The sequence below is a fragment of the Colossoma macropomum genome, unplaced genomic scaffold (genome assembly GCF_904425465.1).
Source record: "Colossoma macropomum unplaced genomic scaffold, Colossoma_macropomum, whole genome shotgun sequence".
Classification (NCBI taxonomy): Eukaryota; Metazoa; Chordata; class Actinopteri; order Characiformes; family Serrasalmidae; genus Colossoma; species Colossoma macropomum.
The window spans coordinates 18532419-18553974 of NW_023494805.1; the positions used below are offsets into that span (position 1 = coordinate 18532419).

Consider the following 21556-nt stretch of genomic DNA (forward strand, 5'->3'; position numbering starts at 1 on the left):
ACGGTATTGGAAAATTGTTTAATGGTTTTCAAAGATATTTTGGGCTAAAAGAATGCCTTAATTCCCAGTACAAAATATACATGGATCTTAAATCGCACCACAGACATAACAGGTCAAACTAGGTGACAGCAAATCTGAGCTGAACCATTATAATTAAAGTAACTTAGCCAGCTACATATTATATTATTTGCAACACATAAAAATAAATATTACTAAAACTACATCTTCGGTAGGTCAGCCTGGCCAACCCCACCAAAAAGTCTTCTACTCCACACTTCAGACATCCTCTAAAACTGCCAAGGCACTTCCTGACGTTTTTGTTGAGGTTATTCAATGGAAACAGCATTTATATGGTTAGAAGTCTTTGAGCACGTTGGTGAGGCGTCTCATTTTCTCCTCCATTGCCCTCTTATTGCTCTCGGTTTCCTCCAGCAGCTGCCTCATCTCTTCTTCCACCTGGAACACCTGCATGAAAAATCAGGAAAGCCATTCAGTGAAGCCAAAGGCATGTGACAGATTGCTTAAAAAGCTCAAGATTGAGCTCATTTTACAACTAATCTGGACTTATACTATGATATTACTAATTCAATGTTTTTCTTTTTGCTGTTCTTACTGTTCAGTTAGGGCCAACAGGTTAAAAATAAAATAAAGCAGAGTGGACTGCCTGTCTACTGTTGCTGTCCAGTGTAGGCGAGCAACATCAATTTCATAGTAATGTAACGGTTAAGCACAACTGTTCTGAGACTTTTTGAAAAAAACATGTATCCACCCTTTCATCCACTGCATGAAGAATTTTTTTTTTTAGTATTTTTTAGAAATTAGCCCCCTTTGGTCATGATGCAGCTTTACACACTCTTGGCATTCTCTCAAGCAGTTTCATGAGAAGTTTTATTACTAATGTTGCTTCTTGCCAAGATCCTTTAAACTGTAAATACACCACTGGCTTACATTTTAGTGTCTAGTTATTATATAACATTATAAAATGTAATCTAAAGTTACACTGTACAAGTTATTATTGAATATTATATGACAAGCAATTCTAAATTTTTGAGTATTGAGCATTTATTTTTTCAATTTTTGAATTTAAGTGAAAAAATTTGAAAGGCAATCAAACTTTTGTATCTGTCTTAGAAACAAATTTCATATGCTTGTAAGCTTAAGTTTTTAGATCAGAATGGCTATCATTATGAAAAGTGCATATACAGTTAGGTGTAAACTTTTGACTGGTAAAGTAAATGACATTTCTAGGTGAGGCTAGAAAGGAAATAGCTTTTTTGTTGTAGTACCCTCTGATTGGCTTGCTCTATCTGTTTCTGTTTGTCATTTGCCAGCCGTAGCAGCTCAGCCTGGTGAGAAGCCTGAAGAGATTCCAGTTGTCTACGGAAAGCATCGTCCACACAGTGAAGCTTCTCAACAGCTGCCCTAAACAAGAACACATGTTAGAAAGATATCAAATGCAAAGGTGACGCTGACCATACTGAGACATTGTGACATCTCTTTGCTCTTACTTATGTGCTTGGGATGCTTTATCCTTTTCCTCCAGTAGTGCTTTCTCTTTGGCGTCAAAACCCTCCTTCATACGTTTCACCTGGCTCTCCAGCCTGGTCAGCAGCTCCGCTTTGTCCTGCCATTTTCGGCTTGAAGTGCTGGCACGGTTTAACAACAATGACAACAACAGGTTATAGCAATAAACTTTACTGAAGGACTCCAAGACTCAGATTTCTTTAAATATCTTTTACATCTTGCATGCAAGGTTTGACATGCCCTTATTTGCATGTTACAGTATTATCATACAATGATTCTACATTGTTGTAAATACCTTGTACATTGAATTTACATAATGGGCATATGTATTTCTTGCTAAACCTTGCATATTTGCACCTGTTTACAGACATAACCCATTCATTTATTTTTTACATTTAACATACACTATATACTTGAGATAGGCCTCTGATTGTACATGCCCAGCAATAGGCACATGTGTGGCTACATAAAGCTGACAAAGACATTTCAAATAGATACTTACACTGAACAAATATTATAATACAATTTGCATAAAGATTTAAAAAGCTCATTTGCAGAAACAGATAGAGGTTATATTATCATTATGGCAATAAAACACATCCTTTTATTCAATTAATACATTGTAATGGTGTATTACTGTAATCAGAATGTATTAATCTATTATATTACAATTTACAAATACACACACACACACACACACACACACACACACACACACACACACACACACACACACACAGACAGGCCAATTCATTAAGTACACCTCCTTGTTTCTACACTAATTCTCCATTTAACATGTAACATATCAGCTCCACTTAACATATAGGGAATCTTGTAGTTCTACAATTACAGACAGTATCCCACCTATTTCTCTGAATACTTTGTTAGGCCCCGTTCACCAAGTTCTTTAATGGTCACTACCCCCACAGGACCACCACAGAGCAGGTTTATTTGGGTGATGGATCATTCTCAGCACTGCAGTTACACTGACGTGGTGGTGCTGTGTTAGTGTGTTGCGCTGGGATGAGTGTTATCAGACACAGCAGTGCTGCTGGATTTTTCAAACACCTCAGTGTCACTGCTGGACTGAGAATAGTCCACCAACCACAAATATCCAGCCAGCAATGTCCTGTGGGCAGCATTCTTAGGCCACTGATGAAGGATTAGAGTATTACTAACACAAACTGTGCAGTAGGGGTGCAACGATTATTCGACGACCTAATTGGCAACTAATTTAGTAGTCGATTACTTGGTGTTGGAACAGAGAAGCATGTAACTATTATTATTATTATTATTATTATTATTATTTACAGCGACCTTCACTTTCCAGATAACGTTTAAACACTGCATCGCCGTCTTAACGCCGACGCCACCGGTGCGATCAGATTAGGCGAACATAGGAGAGCGTTTACAAACAGTTTTCTGTTCTCCGCGAACGCTGGCCACCACTCGCTAACAGTTTAGGTAGCTGGATAAAGGGTTACCGTTGAAGTGAAATATTTTCACAAAATCGTTAATTTGACAGTTCATAGAGAAATTTGCCACAGACATTCGCCAGTTTCCCATCCGCTCCATCAGAGCGCATCTCCTCTGCAGCGGGGAGTATCCGCTCTCAGATGAGGGCGAGACTCTCACAGGAGCACTGAGAGATACTGACTTCGTTTCAGTAAAGACCTGCTACTATAGAATTTAGTTGCAGCAAAGTGCAGACAGACAGCAGAATGCGCAGAGCACAGACTGCACTGTTTAAATTTAACATTTAAATTTAGATTGATTTTTTTTTATTTACTTAATTAGAGAAAAACTGATTTAGTTTTGTTATTTTATTGCTGCTACTTTGCACATCCTTGGTTATAAATTTTTACAGGAAAAATATATTAAGAATTTTATTTTTTTTATCTTTTGTATCAGCAAAAAAGTGAATTAAAACAGTGATTTCTTAAATGTTATTCATCTATACTGTCTTCATTGTTAGTTAGTAAATGCATAAAGCAACCTCAAGCTAAATTTAAAACCTAATAGCTACATAAGTTATTTGGTAATGTAGTGATTCATAATCCGATTAATCGTTTCAGTAACTGATAGATTATTCAACTATCAAATTAGTAATTTGTTGCATCCCTACTGTGCAGCACAGATGCGCTATTGTCTCTGACTTTACATCTTCAAGGTGGACTAGGTGTGTCTTATAGAGTGGACAGTGAGTGGACACAGTGTTTAAAAAGTCCAGCAGCACTTAAAATCACGATTTCCACAGAGTGAATCTGTGCTAGTTCTAAGTCTAGGCTACCTGTGAAAAGGTACCTGTATGCTTCTTTAAGCTCATCCATCTCAGCCTCTTTGTCGAGAAGCTGTTGTTTAAGCTCCTCTTTCCTGAGGCTGAGTTTATTCACTGTCTCTCGGAGCTCGGTCATTGAGGCCATCTCCTCCTCTAGTTGCTGCTGTAATCTCCTCTGGACCTGCAGATTCTCGTCACGCACAACACGAAGCTGCTCGTCTCTTTCCTGCACTGCCTGAAAGAGGTAATGACAAGCTGTTTCTTTTTATTGTTATGTATGAATACGCTTCACACTAAAGTTCATATTAAATGACGGTGAAATCACCTCTTTTAGCTTGCGGATTGTCTCCGTCTGATCATCCACTATCTTTGCTTTGATCCTCAGTGAGTCATTGTCCTTCTCATTCAGTTTCTTCTGAGTCTCCAGCTCAGTAGTCAGAACCTCAATTTTGGCCTCCAATCGACCTCGGTCCTGGGCAAGTGACGCTCCTACAAAACACGACATCAGCTCCTTTACCATTTTACTAGGGATGCACTGATACAGAGTTTCTGGGCCAATATGATAACACATAAATCACAGTCTTAAAGCTGCACTATGTACGTTTTGGGGATTTTGAGACCTCTCTGGTGAAAATGTGTATGCAACATGTGGAAAAACATTTTGTAACGTCGGTTGTGCTTCAGTCCCCTTCCCCGAGCAGATGAATCTGATGATTTCGAGCACGTTGAAAGAGTATTCAAAGAGCACGCAGTCAAAACTTGTTGAAGGACGTGTCTCCTGGGGGTAAAAGTAAATTATCTACTATCGTCATCATATCTTCATCCGAATAATGTTGATTTTGTATCTGAAACCTAAACATTGAGCTGGACCTTCTTTTTGAGCCTGTGCGTGCAAAGATAATACATAAACACGTACGACATGGTCTTAAAAAAACTCCTGCGAAATCCCACCTGACACATCAGACTTTTAAATTATTTCAGACTTTACAGGGTGACTCGTACATCCTATTTTATGATCTGGCTAATACTGATAAACAATTGATCATTTTGCTCCCCATTATATCTATATGTATTATATCTATTTATATCTATATAGGAAGATAAAACTAAAGATCGATAATTTTTATATAGCATAGTAATGACACGATCAGTTATTGCAAACTTTAACACATTTTTTAGCGATCTTACCTAGTGCCATTAAGAGTCTTACCCAAGGACTCTCATTGTGGCACTCTGTTCTGGTATAGCAGTTGTGTGCTTATCGTAAGGGGGAAATCGAATCCCCTCCTCTCATTTGTTGTCCATTATGCTATCCACTTGTGAGTTTAAAACAAGAATGTTACATTAATGGCACTGCATGATTAAGTGTCATAATTCCAGTATCAGACAAATAATAATTACATTTTCCCATTTACTGGCAAATAATATTTTGGCTACCATTATGCCATACACCCCTCCATTTTACTAAATTATGAGTTATTCCTAAATGCAGTGACAGTGGTGGTACCTTGCTGGGCCAGCTCCTGCCCCCAGAGCCGTCGCTCTGCCCGAAGCCCTTCTATGACAGACTCCTGTGCAGCGAGTTGGGAGATAAGCCTAGTCTTTTCCTTCTTCAGGAGTTCCAGTTGCACACTCAGACGCCTGTCCTCCTCTGCCCCTGACTCCAGTGTCCGAACTCGCGTCTAGAAAACACGCTCACAGTTAATACAATACAGAATTGAATCCCCAAAGGGTAACATATTTGCTAAGGTCAAATAAAAACTAAGTAGGCTGATATGCTGACTGTGTTAACTGTGAAACTAAACTGCTCCTTACCTTCAATTCTGTTACAGCATCACGTTTAGCTTTGATGAGTTCAGCTATGCGAGTTTTCTGTTCTTTCACCATAGCTGTGAGCTCCTGTACCAGAGAGCCTGACTGCTTCTCTCTTTGCTGAGACTCAGTCAGAACTGCCTTCACCTCTGAAAGCTGAGCAGACACAAGCTCAAAGCCCTCCTTCACCTGGCCACACACACACAGGGGTCATTTTCTAGGTTATTTTGCAGCAATACTATGATCCAGAATGATGAATAGGGCTATAGATCATGTTGTAATAACCAAAGAAAGCTGTATAACTTTGAGAATGAATTTATAATAAAATTAACATCTAGACTGCTTTTCAAAAAATCTCAGGCAGATAACTAATTAGTATTAATATTTACAATATATTATTTAAGTTTATGATGCCCCCCCCCCAAAAAAAAACAAAATACACATCTTAAAATACCTAGCTTATAGTATTTCAGTACTACACTGCAGTACACTTATAATTAGTAATGAACAAAATAACAGCAATTATTAAAGGGGAATTTCACCAATTTTTAAAATCTGCTCAATTAAATTGTTAAGACTTAAATAAACTAATTCAGAGTAGCTTGATGTGAAATGCTTCATTCTAGAGAAACAAACAGCGTCAGAACTGTTCACAGTATTGGTGATAGGAACCAGACGTCTCAAGAGTTTAACACCTCTAAATGGCTCCCTCACAGAAAGCTGTTACATGAAATGGTTAGGGTATACGTTGCCTGATGTCTGAGACATTATTTTACAATAGTTTTCTGATTAGCTATTGGCAGAAAACATATTTTTTTATTTATACATGGTGGAGAGGTACATGCAGGATGCTGAAAGGCAAAATAATCCCCAAAAAAACATAATTTGTTAGATTTATCACTATTTTACCTTATCAAATTTACACATAAAAACTCAGACGACACATATACACTCACTAGTTTAGACAGTAAAAAACTGGTTATATATGTGTTTTAGACCTCACAATTTCTGATTTGTCACCACCACTGTAAAGAAATTAGAGTCAAAATATTTCTCTAGAATAGTGCATTTTTTGCACTATTTTTTTCGAAACACTTCCCCTTTAATTTGACAGTGATTCCAAACTTTTGAATAGTAGTTTACATCATCACTGTCCTTACTGCCAGCATCAAAATTTCCTACAAAAACACAGGCACTGACCTGAGGTCTACTTCATATCTCACTGCACCTGACCGATACTGCACAAAAAAGATAGATTAATTTAGTTTTTTTTGGTTACGATACTGTAAGTAGGGCATTTAGACTACAAACTGTAGTTCTGTTAAGGAGATTTGTTCTTCATAACTTGGGCGTGATTATTTTCCTGCCCCATGCCAAATCCAACACGTTTAGCGAGTTTAAGTCTACCCCTTCTCAATGTGGTGACAGTGCTGTGTCAACTAACTTAAGCATGTCAAAACATCCTCATGCCATCATTGGCAGCAACTTTATTTGTATGGATAAAACCACATTAAATAAAAATAAGCTTCAAATACCTGTAACACTCACAACTTCCAGAACACTTTACATTTCAAGAGATTTCCTTACCTGGAAAATTAGTCTCTAAACCAGTGGCTCTTAATAGTAGAAGTCAAACCCACTGTTCTGCACAGTTTCAACTATTCTCTGCCCCAACACATCTGATTCAGCTCATTAAGAGCTTGATTAATACCTGTTAACCCAGATCAGGTGTGTTGGGGCAGTTTTAAGCAGGGGTGGATGATACACAGTACTTCTGTGCTTTGCTCTTTAAAAGTAGATGTACTCTTTGTAAAATACTATTTGAGTATATTTCTATATTTCAGTTATGTAGTAAAATCATCTTATTGTATTGGTGAATAATTTTCGCTTGTGGCAGTTGTGCACCTTGAATGTGGATCATCACATCTGGCTGATATATGTTCTTTTTAATAAGGTTAATATCAGTGCTGATATAGCTATATTAATCAGACAGAAAAGTTCACCAAAGCCTACCTCAGAGAAGCGCTTAGCTTCGATGGTGAGAGCCATGCGGAACTCATCCTCCAGGGCCGCATGCTGCTCTCTGGCCTCTGCCAGCTTATGCTCCATCTCAGCCTGTCTCTGAGCATGCCTCTGCTCCACAGCTGCCACCTCTGTCCCCACGGCCTCCCGAAACTCAGTCCCACCAGGAACCAGCCGCGCAGACAGCTCCTTCCTGACCAACACAAATAAAGGAACAAAGGTCGACAAAAAATTCCATCATAGCTCCTTACCCTAGATGCAGCTGATCAGGCACTTTTGATGCCACTTTTGCATTAGAGTTACAAGGCTAATGTTGCTAACAAACAATGGAAGCTTGCACCCTGCAAATTAGTAGGAATCTAGCAATGCAACAAAATACTGTGGTGTAACAATGCAAAACAGCAACAGTGCGTTGTAGAGATGTAACAACACATTATGGACAGTAGGCATTGTATTAATTATGCCATCCAATGTAAACGCATTGTTTGAACACTAAAGTTTGCGAACAGCCAGTACCAAAAACAACAATTGTTTTGCAATCCAACGTGGACCAGAGCAGGATGGTTTCCCCTTTTAAGCCCTCTCAAGTTTTCTTCCTCTTGCTCTGAGGAAGTTTTCCTTGCCGCTGTCACCCTTGACTTGCTCATTTGGCACTTGGAAAAGGATTTTCTGTAAATCTGCTTTATGACAACACCCACTGTAAAAAGCGTTAATAAATCTTGAATCTTAAAAAGCGTAAATAAATCTTGAATCTTAAAAAGCGTAAATAAATCTTGCCTTGACTTTGATTCACTTGCCTCAAATCATACTGTCTGTTAAGTAATCTCAAATAGACTTGCTTATGTGGGTCGTGGCACTGTATGACATACTGTGATCTATAAAAATGGACAAAATCATGGACAGAATTCAGGCTTCAAATGATCGTTGCTGCCATTATATTATGTATATTATATTCCATTATATTAATTTTTCTTTTACTTTATGTGCGTCTTTGTTATAGTCATTTGTGTGTGGAGTGGAATTGGCACCTATGTGCTTCCTCCCTGGAGGTCAGCAGCTCCTGCAGTTGTTGTAGTTTGTCTTTATGCTGCCGTAGTGACACCCTGAGTATTTCCACTTCTCGCCTGAGGACAGCACACTTGTTCTCCAGCTCCTGCTTCCTTTTCATCTGAGGGAGAATTAAAGCTCATGACCACCAAACACAGAGAACATCATATTGCCAGGCTGATACATTATTATTTATAAAACGTAGTACTGGGAACTACATTTACTTGGATATCATTTATATATCACCGTCATTACCAAAAATGTCTGTTGAATAAAGGATCAAAAACTTGCCTTTTGGTCTAGTGTCTATAATATTTAAGTCTACACTATGTAACTTATTATCAAATAAAATAACAAGAATTAGTAATGTGACAGGTGATTCCTTTCAGATGTCCAAATTATTAACAAACTAGTGCAACTAACTGGTGCTAATCCTAACCCTAACGCTGTTAAAGCACCAAACTTTAATAGTGTTAGGGTTAGGATTAGCACCCAATAGGTTTAGGACCAGGGTTTTGGGTTAAGGTTAAGGTTAGAGTGAGTGACAAGTTTACAGTCAGGAAAAAGTGAGATGAATTTAATATATCATTGCTGTCCAAAGAAAACCATGCATGTCTATTTTTGTCGATTTTTATTTTTCTACATCATTTCAACACACCAGCTGTCCTATATGTTGTGTGAAAATTTCATGATGAATGGACCAATAGAAATGCTCTAAAATCACTTGGAATAAAACCTCTTTACATTAACTTACATTGAAAGGTAAGTGTGTTTTGCCTTCTCCTGTAAAGTTACTATTTTGGAGATACTTGTTTTTCTTTGGACAGTAACGATATATTTAGTTAAATCCTAATCCTAAAGGCAAGGTAAGCACCTACAAAAGCATTTACAAAGAACTTTCCAAATAAAGTGTTACTAAACTCTCACATCTTAGTGTGGTGGTCAAATTTTTATGCCACATGGGAAAGAACAGGCACTGCTGAACAACTGCTTAAAACTTCCTTTGCTCTGTCTTATAGCATCTACACAGAAGCTCTGTCAACCAGCAGCTTTACCTCCTCAGCCTTCTGCCCGGCCCTGAGCGCCTCTTCCTGAGATACACACTCCTGCAGATTGCGCAGCGCCCTCTTGTGTAGGTCCTCTTGGCTGCGCAGCTGCTCCAGCTGTTCTGCTGCAGTGCTGCACCTCTCCTCCAGCTCTTCTACCCGAGCCTGCAGCACTGCCCGGTCTGAGCGCTCCTTCAGCAACAGCTCCTTCAGTCTGTGTGCAGGACAGGTGATAGTAATAGGAAAAACTGACAACTCGGCTGAAGAGAAACATCTCTCTCTTAGGCATATCCCTGATTCTCTATTATACATTACAAAATATAAAAAAGTCACTAACAGAGGTTTGATGTGAAATGGTACATCCTAGATAAATTTACAGTCAGAATTGTTCACAGTGGTGGTAATGGGAACCAGATGTCTGAAGTGTTTACTGCCACCAAAAGCTACAACACTGAAAGCTATTATTATTAAATATTAATATTTACAAAGGTCTTACTTAAAGTTTTTAAAATTATTTGCTAAATACATTAAGGGCAAAGAGATACATGCAGGGTATTTTAAGGCAAAATAAAATTGTCACTATTATATCATGATCAAAACTACATATAAAAACAGAAGACATGTAGGTTCACTAGTGGTTTTGAATAGTAAATAAAATGGCTAGGTTCGTTGAACCAGATGGAAGCTAGCAACTTTCTCTACAATTAACCATTTCACAGCAAACCACTCTGAATGTCTTGGTTTAAATATCAATGATTTAATTATGCCAAATTTTGTAAAAAAAAATGTAGAATTCCCTTTTAATCACCCAGCAAACTAAGCACACATAACAGAATATATAATAAATTCTCTTCATCACTCTGGTTTTGGGCAGAGTTAAGGGACTTCACTCTGACCTCTGTAAGGTTAGAGTCATTAGCAAAGTTTGATGGATGAGCTTCTCAAGACATATGCCTGATAACCCACCTTTAGTCTGCTGCTTAATTATAATTAAGAGCAGACTGAAACACTAGAGACCTGTGCATGAGCCATTTTCCACATCCAGTATCCATATGGATGCTTGCAGTTTAAACTATCTAAGCTCAGTGATGTGTAATTTGAATTATTCATAAACATACTAAAAAAGCCTCCAAGTCTAGCAACACAGCTTGAGCTTGCAGTGGTACTCGACTCAACACCCTAGTTCTTTTAATTCTCCTCTTCAAATATTCCCTACAAACACAGACTTTGATTAATTGTATAAAAAAAAGGTTTTGAAGTTTCCAGAATCTACACTCCATGCATCATTAGCTGTTTCCTTTTCCCCATAACAGAATTCTTAGTGCTATCAAACAGCATTTGCTTTAATAAGAAATGTCTCATCTCCTCTATTCAATGGACAGATTTATTGGAGTCAGATTATATCAACATTACTTATAATGTAAAGAAATAATCCGGCAAAAAAAAAAATTACCATTACCCTGCTCAGCCAAGACACGTTTGGTGCCATTAGTTCACCTTTTTAGTTTTCAACTGGAGCAAGGAAGCTAATGTACCTAAAAAGTAACGGACGCATATGTACACCAAGTAGCACTGTGCAATCTGCACACCTAAATCAAAACAACACACATAACGTAATCAACTAACGTAATCATCGACCGGCATGTGCAGTTTCTGACACTGTATAATATGCTGTTATCTATAAACAGAGACAAAAGTACAGACAAAATTCAGTCTTTGGTTGCTGATACTACTGTTGTAGATAACATAAATAAACATGTCTTGGCTAATCAACTACATTTGGAGTAAATTGTTTTAAAAATATTTTTAAAACTATTTCTTTAACAATACATTGCAGACATTCATCCAACTCTAGGGGTTAAAAGGAATATGTTAACAATAGTCTTAACATTTTTAAAGTGCAGGCTTTTTATTCAGTTATTAATCTTAAAACATACTATGTAGTAACTACTAAGGGTATAACGATTTCAGTATAGTAGTGGAAAAAAAAACATCCAAAATAGTGAAGTGAAATTCAAAACTGTATCTTTTTTGTCTTTGACAGAACATGAAAACACTGTTAATGATCAAAATTAGGCATCTGTTTAAATTACTAGACTTTTTTCTTTCCTAAAGTAGTTGATTTATTAAAGGGCTGGTGCAGCAGGTATTGAAAAAGTTCTGTTTGAGACTTTTGATCTGACAGCTATGATATAATGTATGTAGTTATAAGCACAAAGAATTGCAGAGTGGGACCACACATGGGCGCTGTCTGTTGTGAGCACTTGAGGACCCGTTTTGCTCATTTCCTCACCTATCAGTTGTATGTAAGGCCATACTCTGGAGCTCTTTCTCCTCACTGGCACGTGTCTGCAGGCCCTTCACCTGCTCTGTGAGCTTCTTTACAGCCTGCTCTGCCTTCCAGCGCCGTTCCCGCTCCTGGTCCCGCTCCTCCACTATCGCCTACAAACACACCACACACATCTTCTCTCGTCACAAGCGTGACCACTTCAGTGCCTCTGAAGAACGTTCTGAACTGCCAAAGACCGTTTGCGCACCCTGTAGGTTTCCTCCTCTGTTTGATGGTGGCTTTTGTCAGGAGTGGTCCGGCCTACTCTGAGGCCCCTCTTCACTGAGGCCGCTGTGTCTGTGTACCCCAGGTTCTGGACAGCTGCCCTCCGCCTGGAGCCAGCGGCAAGCTTTGAGCTCTGCCGCTTTTGTGTGCCTGCTTCACTAGAAAGAAAACGAACACCATTCCAAACAAGCTTAATTAATGAAGCAGAATAATAAAATTAACAAAGACCAAACAAGGTCTAGTAAGACTAAACGAAAAGTGTTTGTGGACTTCTTTGCGAATAAAGTATCAACTAAAATGGTCCAAGACCATTTTATAGAGATTCTAAACCACAAATGTAAACTTAGCCATACTAAAGTTTGACCAGTTCCAGTTGTACAATAAAACCATTTTTGAGGCATTCTATTTTTCATGGTGTTGCTGAAGAATAAATCTCAATGTTTACAGCTTGCCAAAACAATAAATCATCATTAAAATGCAGAAGCAGAGTAAGTGTCACTATGTTTGCTCCACTGAAGCTAAATGAACCAGAGCTGAACTTGTGACAGGGTAATCATTTATGTCTGAGAGCAATCTCAAATAGGGAGGAGCAAAGACAACTACTGGACTAGATTAATTACAGGACCAGATCAAAGCCTTTGTCTCTATGCTTTTGCTCTCTTATGACTTTGAACCATACAAAGTTGCTAGAAAAAGAAATACTGAGAGACTTCAGTAACTAACGCTTCATAGTGCTAGTATACTGTAAAGGATTGCACCTGTCTGGTCGTTTGCCTTTGGTGTCTTTCACCAGCTTCTTCCCGGAGGTGCCTCTGGGGCAAGGAATTCTTGAGCATCGCTGGTTCTCTTTCCCACTGTCACACTCGCTCTCTGATGTTTGATCAGTGTCCCTTTTAGCTTTCCGTACCACAGACTGCGAAGCTGCGCTTGCATCAGGACCATCGCCTGCTGGACTCTGGGATGAGGAAAAAAGAAAAAGCAGAAGGTTCTGAAGTTGCCAGGACCTCAATTTTATGAATCGTGGGCTGTTACCTTTTTGTAATGGTAAAATTCACAGTGCTGTGAATTTGCTTTCAGCCCTTTAAGGTCAGGGCAAAAAAAACTCTATTTCTACAATTTAACCTCTTAAAATCCCAGGCTTATACATACTAAGGCTTATTATTCAGTATCAACAGGGACTGCAGACTGGCTGAGCTATTCTTAAGTTATAGAAGTGTGTAATAAAAATCTGAGCTCACAAGTGGGCCCTGGCTATTTAAGGGGTTAATCTGCTTTTCTTTGTTAGTAGTATGATTTCTCAATGTTCTGTTACATTTAGGGATGCACTAAAATTGCAGCCACTAAAATATTCAACCCAAAATGGTCAGAAGTGGGGAAAGAGAAAAAATGCTGAATATTCTGACCAAAAAATAATAATAAATCAAAGAATACAGCCACAAGCAGCAATCTGCACAGTTCAAGCACCAAAGAGCTAAATGAAGTCTAATACGTCAGGCTGGGGCCCTTTTGCAAGTCAGAGGATAAATGACAGGGAGTCAGACTTTCACAAAAATCCTTCATATGTTATGATTTAGATGAAGTTTAGTACAGACTGACCTTTTGACATTGGTATATTAAGTTGAAGACTTCGAACAAATAAGTCAATATGCCAAACAAGCATTCCAATTTCTGACATAACTTGTAATTGAAAAGTTAGCTTTTCAATTACATTTCAGTCAGCTAAAGAACCTGAATCACATTAGACTTGCTACTGTAGAAAGAAGAAAAGAACAGCAATTAAAAATGTAATTATTTTAAGTCTTATTGTGTGCTGTAGCTCCCCCTGAAGGCCAATCTGGGTCAAATTTTGCATGCCTCATCTGAATCTTAGTTCATATAAATGGTTTAAATTTTGAGAGAATGAGGCTAACAATTTTTGAGTTTTAGTGATGGAATTCAGAATTGCCAAGGCCACAGTGATTAATTAATATGTGGTAACTATGGATAGACAAAAAGTCAACCTTTTTTATATAATTATTTACTTACAGATGCCAGCGATTATTTCATGACCAATTTTGAAATCCCTGGATCAAAATCCTATGACTACCTGGAAAATAGTCTTTTTTTAAACAATTTACAGTAAAAGAAATACAATATATTTTATGAAAACACTCATAATTGCAAAGTTATTAGGCTACTAAATTGCATTATTTGAAGTTCCATGTCCTCGAGTGAAATATGTAGAGGTACAGTTGATTATATTATTGGAAAATTGAGTGCACAGGTGACACCCACATCTGTAATCCATGTGTGTCATGCAAGATGGCGAAAAAAGGATAGATCTAAGTTAGCCGCTGCAGAAACACTGCCAACTGGATGATGGTTGTAATATGTGCATACGCAGTGCATGGAAAAATGGGCATGAATTCCAATTAGACCATTTTCTTTACAGTCATATGGCAACATATTAGTTTGCATCCTGTCTAGGAGCACAAATGAAAGTGGCTCAAATCTGATTTTTAAAAAAAATTGAGGTCTTGTGTTCACATAGCTTTGAGACCATCATGTCCCAGTTTCCTAAAAGCATCTTGGTGTTAAGATCATCTTAATTGCCATTTAAAAAAAAACAAAAACACCAAACTGTGCTGAACTTAGACCCTCCAGAAGCACAGCTGGACACATCTGGACTACAGGCCTCTGCTGTACCTTGTGGAAGAGCTGGGACACCTGCTGTTCCAGTTTCTTAATGCGAAGCTCATTTGTCTGGTTATCTGATGTTGAGTTTCCTTTTTGTGGGATGAGCTGAGGGCTGTCCTGCAGTGCCAGTTCATTGGCCTTCCCTAGAGCCCTGGCACGGTGTCGAAACTGCGTAAGAACCTCATCAATCCGGGGAGTGGGCAGAGGAGCATCCGGCTGGACCTATTTAACAAAGAAACCTAATGAGCCTTGATATTATCAACCCTGTGAGTGAAGACTCAAATACAAAAACAGTAAAGTACATGAGGGCTCATTTTTGACTATTTTACCAAATTCTATTTTGAATGTTCAAGTATTCTATAAAGACAAGTAAAGCTCAAGACATGTTTCCTTTTAATGACTGAATGAAAAATTAGCTAACTTGCACCTTCAGCATACTAGCAGTAAGTGACTACTGGAGCATTAGTGAACTAATTTGGATTGCATTTGACATTGTGATTAATACTGTCGTTTCAATTATGAGTTTTAAAACCGTTAAAATGTAACAATGTATACTTAATTCATTTGTAGTGTCAAAAAGTACTAATTATTCAAATTATTTTATATTCAGATAAAAATGGGTCTTCAAGGGCTCTTTGGTAAAGACATTGGTATAAACAGAACTATGACATTTTAAAAAAACACCTGAATGCATGAACAGTTCTTTGCATTCTTCTCTACTATGGAAAACATGTTGTATATATTTTCTTTTAAATATCCTTTTTAAAAAATGGTCATATATAGCATGAAAAGAGATTCTGCTACTGTTAAAAGTCATAGAACCCTTTTTGCTGAGACTGTAGTTTGTTTAATTTTATCAAATACTTGTTGCAGTCCTAAAGAGCACACACTACTGTTTTACTTTTAAAAACAGATGAAATATGCACCAGCTCTGCGCTGACACTACTGTCTGTTGGAATCAGAAACTCCAGAAAATCCTCAAGGCCAGGCACATCCAAAGGGCTTTCATCTCCTGAAGGAGGACGGTTCCCCAGCCGGTCTTCTCCATCCAAGATAGAGACTTGCTGCAGGGTCTGCAGGACCATCTCCCTGTAGCCTACACAAGAGAGAACATTTAGTGCATGGGGTAAATGGACCTTGTCTAGCAGAAAACATAAATAACAACCATGCAAAACAATGGGTGACTGAACTTGTGATACATAACCCAAGACTAGTCCTTCAATGACCTGGGTGACTGAAAACCTTTATAGATACGCAAGTCACACTACTAGTCAAATATACACAACCAGTTTGTTATTATCATATATGCTTTAAAGTGCATGTACATTCATTATATAATGTTTGTCTTTCATTTAAGCAGATAATGGTTTAGGTTCAAAATACTTATTTTACAGAAACTTATTTGAAGCTGTAATTAAATAAAAGGTGGCTATTCAGAGGAATGAAGACTAGGAAAACAAAAATATTGTAATTTTTTTTTTCTAAATACATAGATACACGCCACTCAAGATCCTCAATAGCTACATAAGTTTTCTCCCATGTGTCAATGGTCTATTCTTAATTCTTAACTGCTGAAGAGGCAGCTAGAAAAAGCACTTACTTAGCAGTTCAGAGAAGCAACTAGAATTGTAAAATGTGAACTCCACAGAAATCCCAGTCAAATAATACTTCCACTTTGTATAGCACTCAAAAGTATGTTTAAAGTAATAATTTACTAAAATGCGATGAACTTGGTGGGCTACTATCCACGCTAACGGTGTGTGGGGACCACTCTTCTTTGACACAGCAGTAAAAACATGCAAACTGGATTTCGTCAAAATGTACAACTGTTCAATTAGGGGAAAAATGCTGATATTTTGATGTGAAATGGTCCACTGTAGAGAAACTTACAGAGTCTGAACTGTTCATAGTGGTGGTGATAGGAATCAGACATCTGAGAAGTTTAAAGCCTTTAAATGCTATGTCACAAAAATTATTATATGAAGTGGTTATGAATATGCTGCCTGATGCTTAAAACAAATGTTTCATAAATGTACTTTTACAATACATTCACAGAGCAGAGGTACATGCAGAATAGTTTCCAAAGAATGTAAAATAGTCTCCAAAGACACAAATTATTTCTGATTTATCACTGCTTCTTAATTATCAACAATACCTATAAAAACTCAGAAAATGTGTAGGTTCACTGCTTTGTATAGTAAATACAATGGCTATATTTGTAGTGTAAACATTGTGATCCCTGGTTCCTATCACCACTACGGTAAAAAAAAATAATAATAAATAAATGAGTGTAACTTTTTCTATAATGGACCATGTCACATCAAACCATTCTGAATGACTTTGTTTAAATCTCAACTACTGAATTATGCAAAAGCATTGAAAATGTAATCATAAATCTGTGGAACTAAGGCTCTTGACGGTGCTATGTGATCAGTGGAGTAAGAGTACGTAGTGGCAAATCTTCATGGCAAAACATGTGTATGGCTTCAACCACCTAAAAGAATCTGTGGACTAGCAGAGGGACCTACTATGAGAAACTAAGAATTAGAAAAAATAACTTTAAAATACTGCAAACCTGGACGACTGCAGACTGGATTATCCGCACCATCCATACTGAGAGTAACATCTCTCAGATTGCGCAGTCCCACCATGCACTGCAGTAGATGGTTCATGCTATCCAAACAGTTGCTGTGAAGCTGAAGGTGTTTCAATTTGTATTCAGCTCCATGCAGATGTAAAAGACCTGTGCACATTCAGTAGTGTTAGGATATACCAATATATGAACATGCTACATATACATACATACATAGATACATACATATACAAAAAACACACACACACACACACACACACACACATACATATATGTATATATATATATATGTATACATACACACACACACATACACTTCTTCTAAGTGTTAACTTACCAGTGAGGTCACTGATTTGATTGTAAGCCAAGTTCAGCCTTGTGAGGTTTACAAGTCCATTGAGACCTAAACAAAAGCAATCTAGTTTATCTGTGCATTATTTTTGCAGAGCTCTGCCACAGAAGCAGATGTAGGAATATTACCAATTTACCTTCCACTTTGGTGATGCTGTTGCACGACAAGTTTAAGGTGCGTAATGAAGAGAGAGAGCCGAGGCCCTCGATACGAGAGATATGGTTGGATGAGAGATCCAGATGTCTTATGTGCCATGTTGTTGTCAGACCTTCAATCTTTGACAGTCGATTACAGTGGAGATTTAGAGATGTGATATTGGACTTCAGTGGAACCTCTAATAAACTACGAAAAGAGATATTTATTTACAGTGAAACATAAACATGTGCATAAAGTAACATCTGAAAATAAAAGATTTTTGAAAACATAGCTGTACAACAGGGGTGATCAGCTTCCAATGATGGGAGAAAAAAATATTAAGAATATAATATTGCAATTTTATTAATAAGTATTTATTGATAATAATACCATCTATGACCAAAACTTGCAAGTTACAGTACTCCTACTGTGCTAAGCACTTTTAGAGTCCAGTAACTAACTGCTTTAGTTGACTTAGTAACTACTGAGGTCTGTTTGAGCAGGAAAATCACAAAATTGTGATAACACTGGAATTGGACCCACAGCAATCCAAACAGACACAGCATTTTTAGACAGTTTCAGCAGACTCAGGTTAAGACACATGAAGCCTACCTTGAAATGTCTTTATCTATTAAGCAAAGCTCTCCAACGGCCATGACATGTGTTACCTGTTTGAATAAAGACAGTGAAAACAGACAATCTAAGGCTATAAAGTACACAAATTATTCTTCTTTTGGCTTAATGTTACAAGTTAAATGAACTCAAAATTTCAGGTTAACCCAGTTACTTAAGTTTTTAAGTTGAAAGCTGCACATTTTTTATATGTAAATACCTATTTTACATATAAAAATATGTCTATACTTAATATACACTTAAGACTGGTCTTAAAAACAGAAATAGCATGTTACTGGATAATTAATAAGCTACTGTGAGTGCTGAGATGTACACTATATATTTCAAGCCTAAAAAGGGGTTTTCTGTAATACCACTCCGTCTGAAACCAGCAGAAAGGGAAACCGACCTGTTCAGAGAGACGCGTCGCCAAGGCGAAGACAGCAGCGCTTAGTAACTACGTTAGTTAGCTACGTTAGCCGAGCCAGAGCTATCATGTCTCCGTCTGCTAGGCGGCTACTTGCTTCAGAACAGGAGACATGAGCTACTTTTGGACTTTGTTGGACAGTGTCTGTAAAAAGCGCCATACTAAGAAAGTTCTAATGAACTGAAAACAGAATTAAAGCCAGTTATCACGAACGGTTTGACGTTGTAAGTTAACGTAACACAGCTAGCTAACGTTACGTTGTTAATTGATGACAAAGCTTAACCTACTTTTTGTCACTAGCTAACCTATGTAGCTCTTAGAAAACCTACAGATGAGGTTAGATATTACTGGAAATTTATTGCTGTCTAAAGTTGGCTTGTTTAATTCTAGTTCACGTTACATAAAACTGCAAGGACTGTTTCGCATAGGTTTCCTGGGCAGAGGTGAATTAGCCAAAGAGCTAACGTTAGCTTTCAATGTGCGTCCGAGTTTGTCCCTGTAAATACACTGATTAAAGACAGATTTCAGCTTTAACGTTATCCAAAACCTCACTTTGGTGAATCACTGTAAAACTTTAGCTACGTTTGCTATGAATCACCACAGGTTAAGCCTGTGAGGAGATATCTCAGAAAAGGTATGCTAGCTCAGTTAACGCTAGCTAACCTAGCTGTCAGTCTGGCTTAGCTACTAACTCGTGAACTAACCACACGTCTTATTAAAAATAACAAATAAACATCACGTATAATAAACGCTGCTATGGAAAATAACTGAAAACCTATTATATTTATTATGTGAATATGATAAACTGAACCTACCCTGCTGTGGTAAACGAAGTTGTTCACCGAGAGTCCAGGGAGACACCTAGCTAGCTATTACCATAACATTACTTCTTCTTAATCTGCAGCTCGACAATCAAAGAGCCCGCGTTAAGGGGCGGGACCCCGTGTGAAAACCTCCAAAAGGCAGAACCAACATTTACCGACCACGTAGCTCCTCGTTAGTATAGTGGTAAGTATCCCCGCCTGTCACGCGGGAGACCGGGGTTCGATTCCCCGACGGGGAGAGCAACGTTTTTCGTAACAGCCTCCCACTGGATCGTTTTTTCAGAACACCTTTATCCTTAATTCACTCCTCTCATCACGCCCTTAACTCTAATTCACTACTCTTGTAGAGTGGTCCTTTTATATCACCAGCTACATGAACTAACAAGGTAAAAAAGCTCAGTTTCAATATCAGGCTGTCATTAAGTACAGTTTCTCCTTATATTTTCTACCCCTGCATAATAGCACTGAATGGTACGAATGTTTGTGGTAGCAAATAAAATATGCATACTTACAAGATGATAGTTCAGTTACAAAATGTAATCACAATTACCCTCTGACAGCATTCAGTCTTACGTGTGTACAAAATATCACCTTTACCCCATTTCACTTTTCTCATAACACCCTACACCCATTCCTTTGTCTCATGACACTCCAGCGTTACCCCAATTCACGTTTCTCGTGACACCTTTACTCCTAATTCACTTTTCTCATAACAGCCTACCACTCGTTCATTTTTCTCAGAACATCTTTACCCCAGTTCACTTTTCTCATAACTACCCCTAATTCATTTTTTCGCGTAACACCCTACACCAATGCCCTTTTCTCATAACACTCTACCGCCAAATTCTACCAGTACACGTTTCACTTGATTTACCTTTAAATGGTAGCGCCAGCAACCAATCATCACGCAACTCCTCGTTAGTATAGTGGTGAGTATCCCCGCCTGTCACGCGGGAGACCGGGGTTCGATTCCCCGACGGGGAGAGCAACGTTTTACATAACAGCCTCCCACTGGTTTAATACTCTCAGAACACCTTTCCCACCTTAATCACCTCTCTCATAACAGTAGCTCACTTTTCCCGTACACACGCTACCCCAATTCACTTTGCTCATAACGTCCAAACCCTAATTCACTTTTTTCTCATAACACCCTTCCCCTCGTTCTCCAAAAGAAACAGCTTTACACCAGGATGACCAGTATCAGCATCAAGGAAACATCTGTTTCTTTTTTTAAATCGTGGTCGATAAGTAAGCTAATGTTACAAATCACACACTACGCTGCTTCCACATCATCTGTAAGAACTTTTATTTAATAAATGTTTCTTGGTTAAACATATACTGAAAAGCATTCACACAGTTTGGGCTTGTGTAATGGCATAATAAATAGCAATAAAGTAACCTGGCATACAATAAACATTCTTCAAAAAGGTCTAATAATGAAACTTCCTCCTCTGCTCCAGTGTTTTATTCCCTGTTATAAGAAAATGAAATCCATTCAGAGTGTCTATTCTGACAAACAGCAAGCAAATCCAAAAATACAGCAGTTAAACCAATTAACATGTAAACAGACATAATAGCAGGGGTGGAAAATACTTAGGTGATTGTACTCCATTAATTCTTAAGAAGTATTTTTGAAAGCTTTGTACTCTACTCA

General features: G+C 38.0%; 1 protein-coding gene and 2 non-coding genes across 4 annotated transcripts; 2 read left to right on the forward strand and 1 right to left on the reverse strand.

The window, feature by feature from the left end:
- Positions 1 to 11: 11 nt before the first annotated feature.
- On the reverse strand, positions 12 to 20005 carry lrrcc1 (leucine rich repeat and coiled-coil centrosomal protein 1). Of its 2 annotated transcripts, none has more exons than XM_036597391.1 (20): positions 19894 to 20005; positions 18652 to 18707; positions 18041 to 18246; positions 17890 to 17955; positions 17535 to 17702; positions 15886 to 16055; positions 14969 to 15181; positions 13042 to 13238; positions 12267 to 12441; positions 12023 to 12171; positions 9739 to 9943; positions 8665 to 8804; positions 7628 to 7829; positions 5618 to 5770; positions 5310 to 5484; positions 4128 to 4291; positions 3829 to 4037; positions 1509 to 1646; positions 1287 to 1422; positions 12 to 465 (listed from the first exon to the last, which is right to left on the reverse strand). In XM_036597391.1, the coding sequence occupies exons 2-20, from the start codon at positions 18693 to 18695 to the stop codon at positions 355 to 357; spliced, it is 3021 nt and encodes a 1006-aa protein (XP_036453284.1). In that variant the 5' UTR covers positions 18696 to 18707; positions 19894 to 20005; the 3' UTR covers positions 12 to 354. The 2 variants fall into 2 exon arrangements, with proteins under 2 accessions (XP_036453284.1, XP_036453283.1); XM_036597390.1 differs by having other exon boundaries at positions 5618 to 5803.
- A 64-nt stretch (positions 20006 to 20069) lies between these two features.
- trnad-guc lies at positions 20070 to 20141 on the forward strand. The gene has a single exon. It is a non-coding gene; the product is annotated as a tRNA-Asp (tRNA).
- Positions 20142 to 20814: 673 nt separating this feature from the next.
- Positions 20815 to 20886, forward strand: trnad-guc. Its single transcript has one exon. It is a non-coding gene; the product is annotated as a tRNA-Asp (tRNA).
- Positions 20887 to 21556: the final 670 nt, after the last annotated feature.

Coding starts and splice junctions, on each gene's coding strand:
- lrrcc1 (XM_036597390.1), bottom strand. CDS start 18,695: ATGGCCGTTGGAGAGCTTTGCTTAATAGATAAAGACATTTCAAG. Junction 17,703..17,889: donor TCAAATCAGTGACCTCACTG/GTAAGTTAACAC, acceptor GAATGTGCACAG/GTCTTTTACATCTGCATGGA. Junction 13,239..14,968: donor TGTCCCAGCTCTTCCACAAG/GTACAGCAGAGG, acceptor TCCTCATCCCAG/AGTCCAGCAGGCGATGGTCC.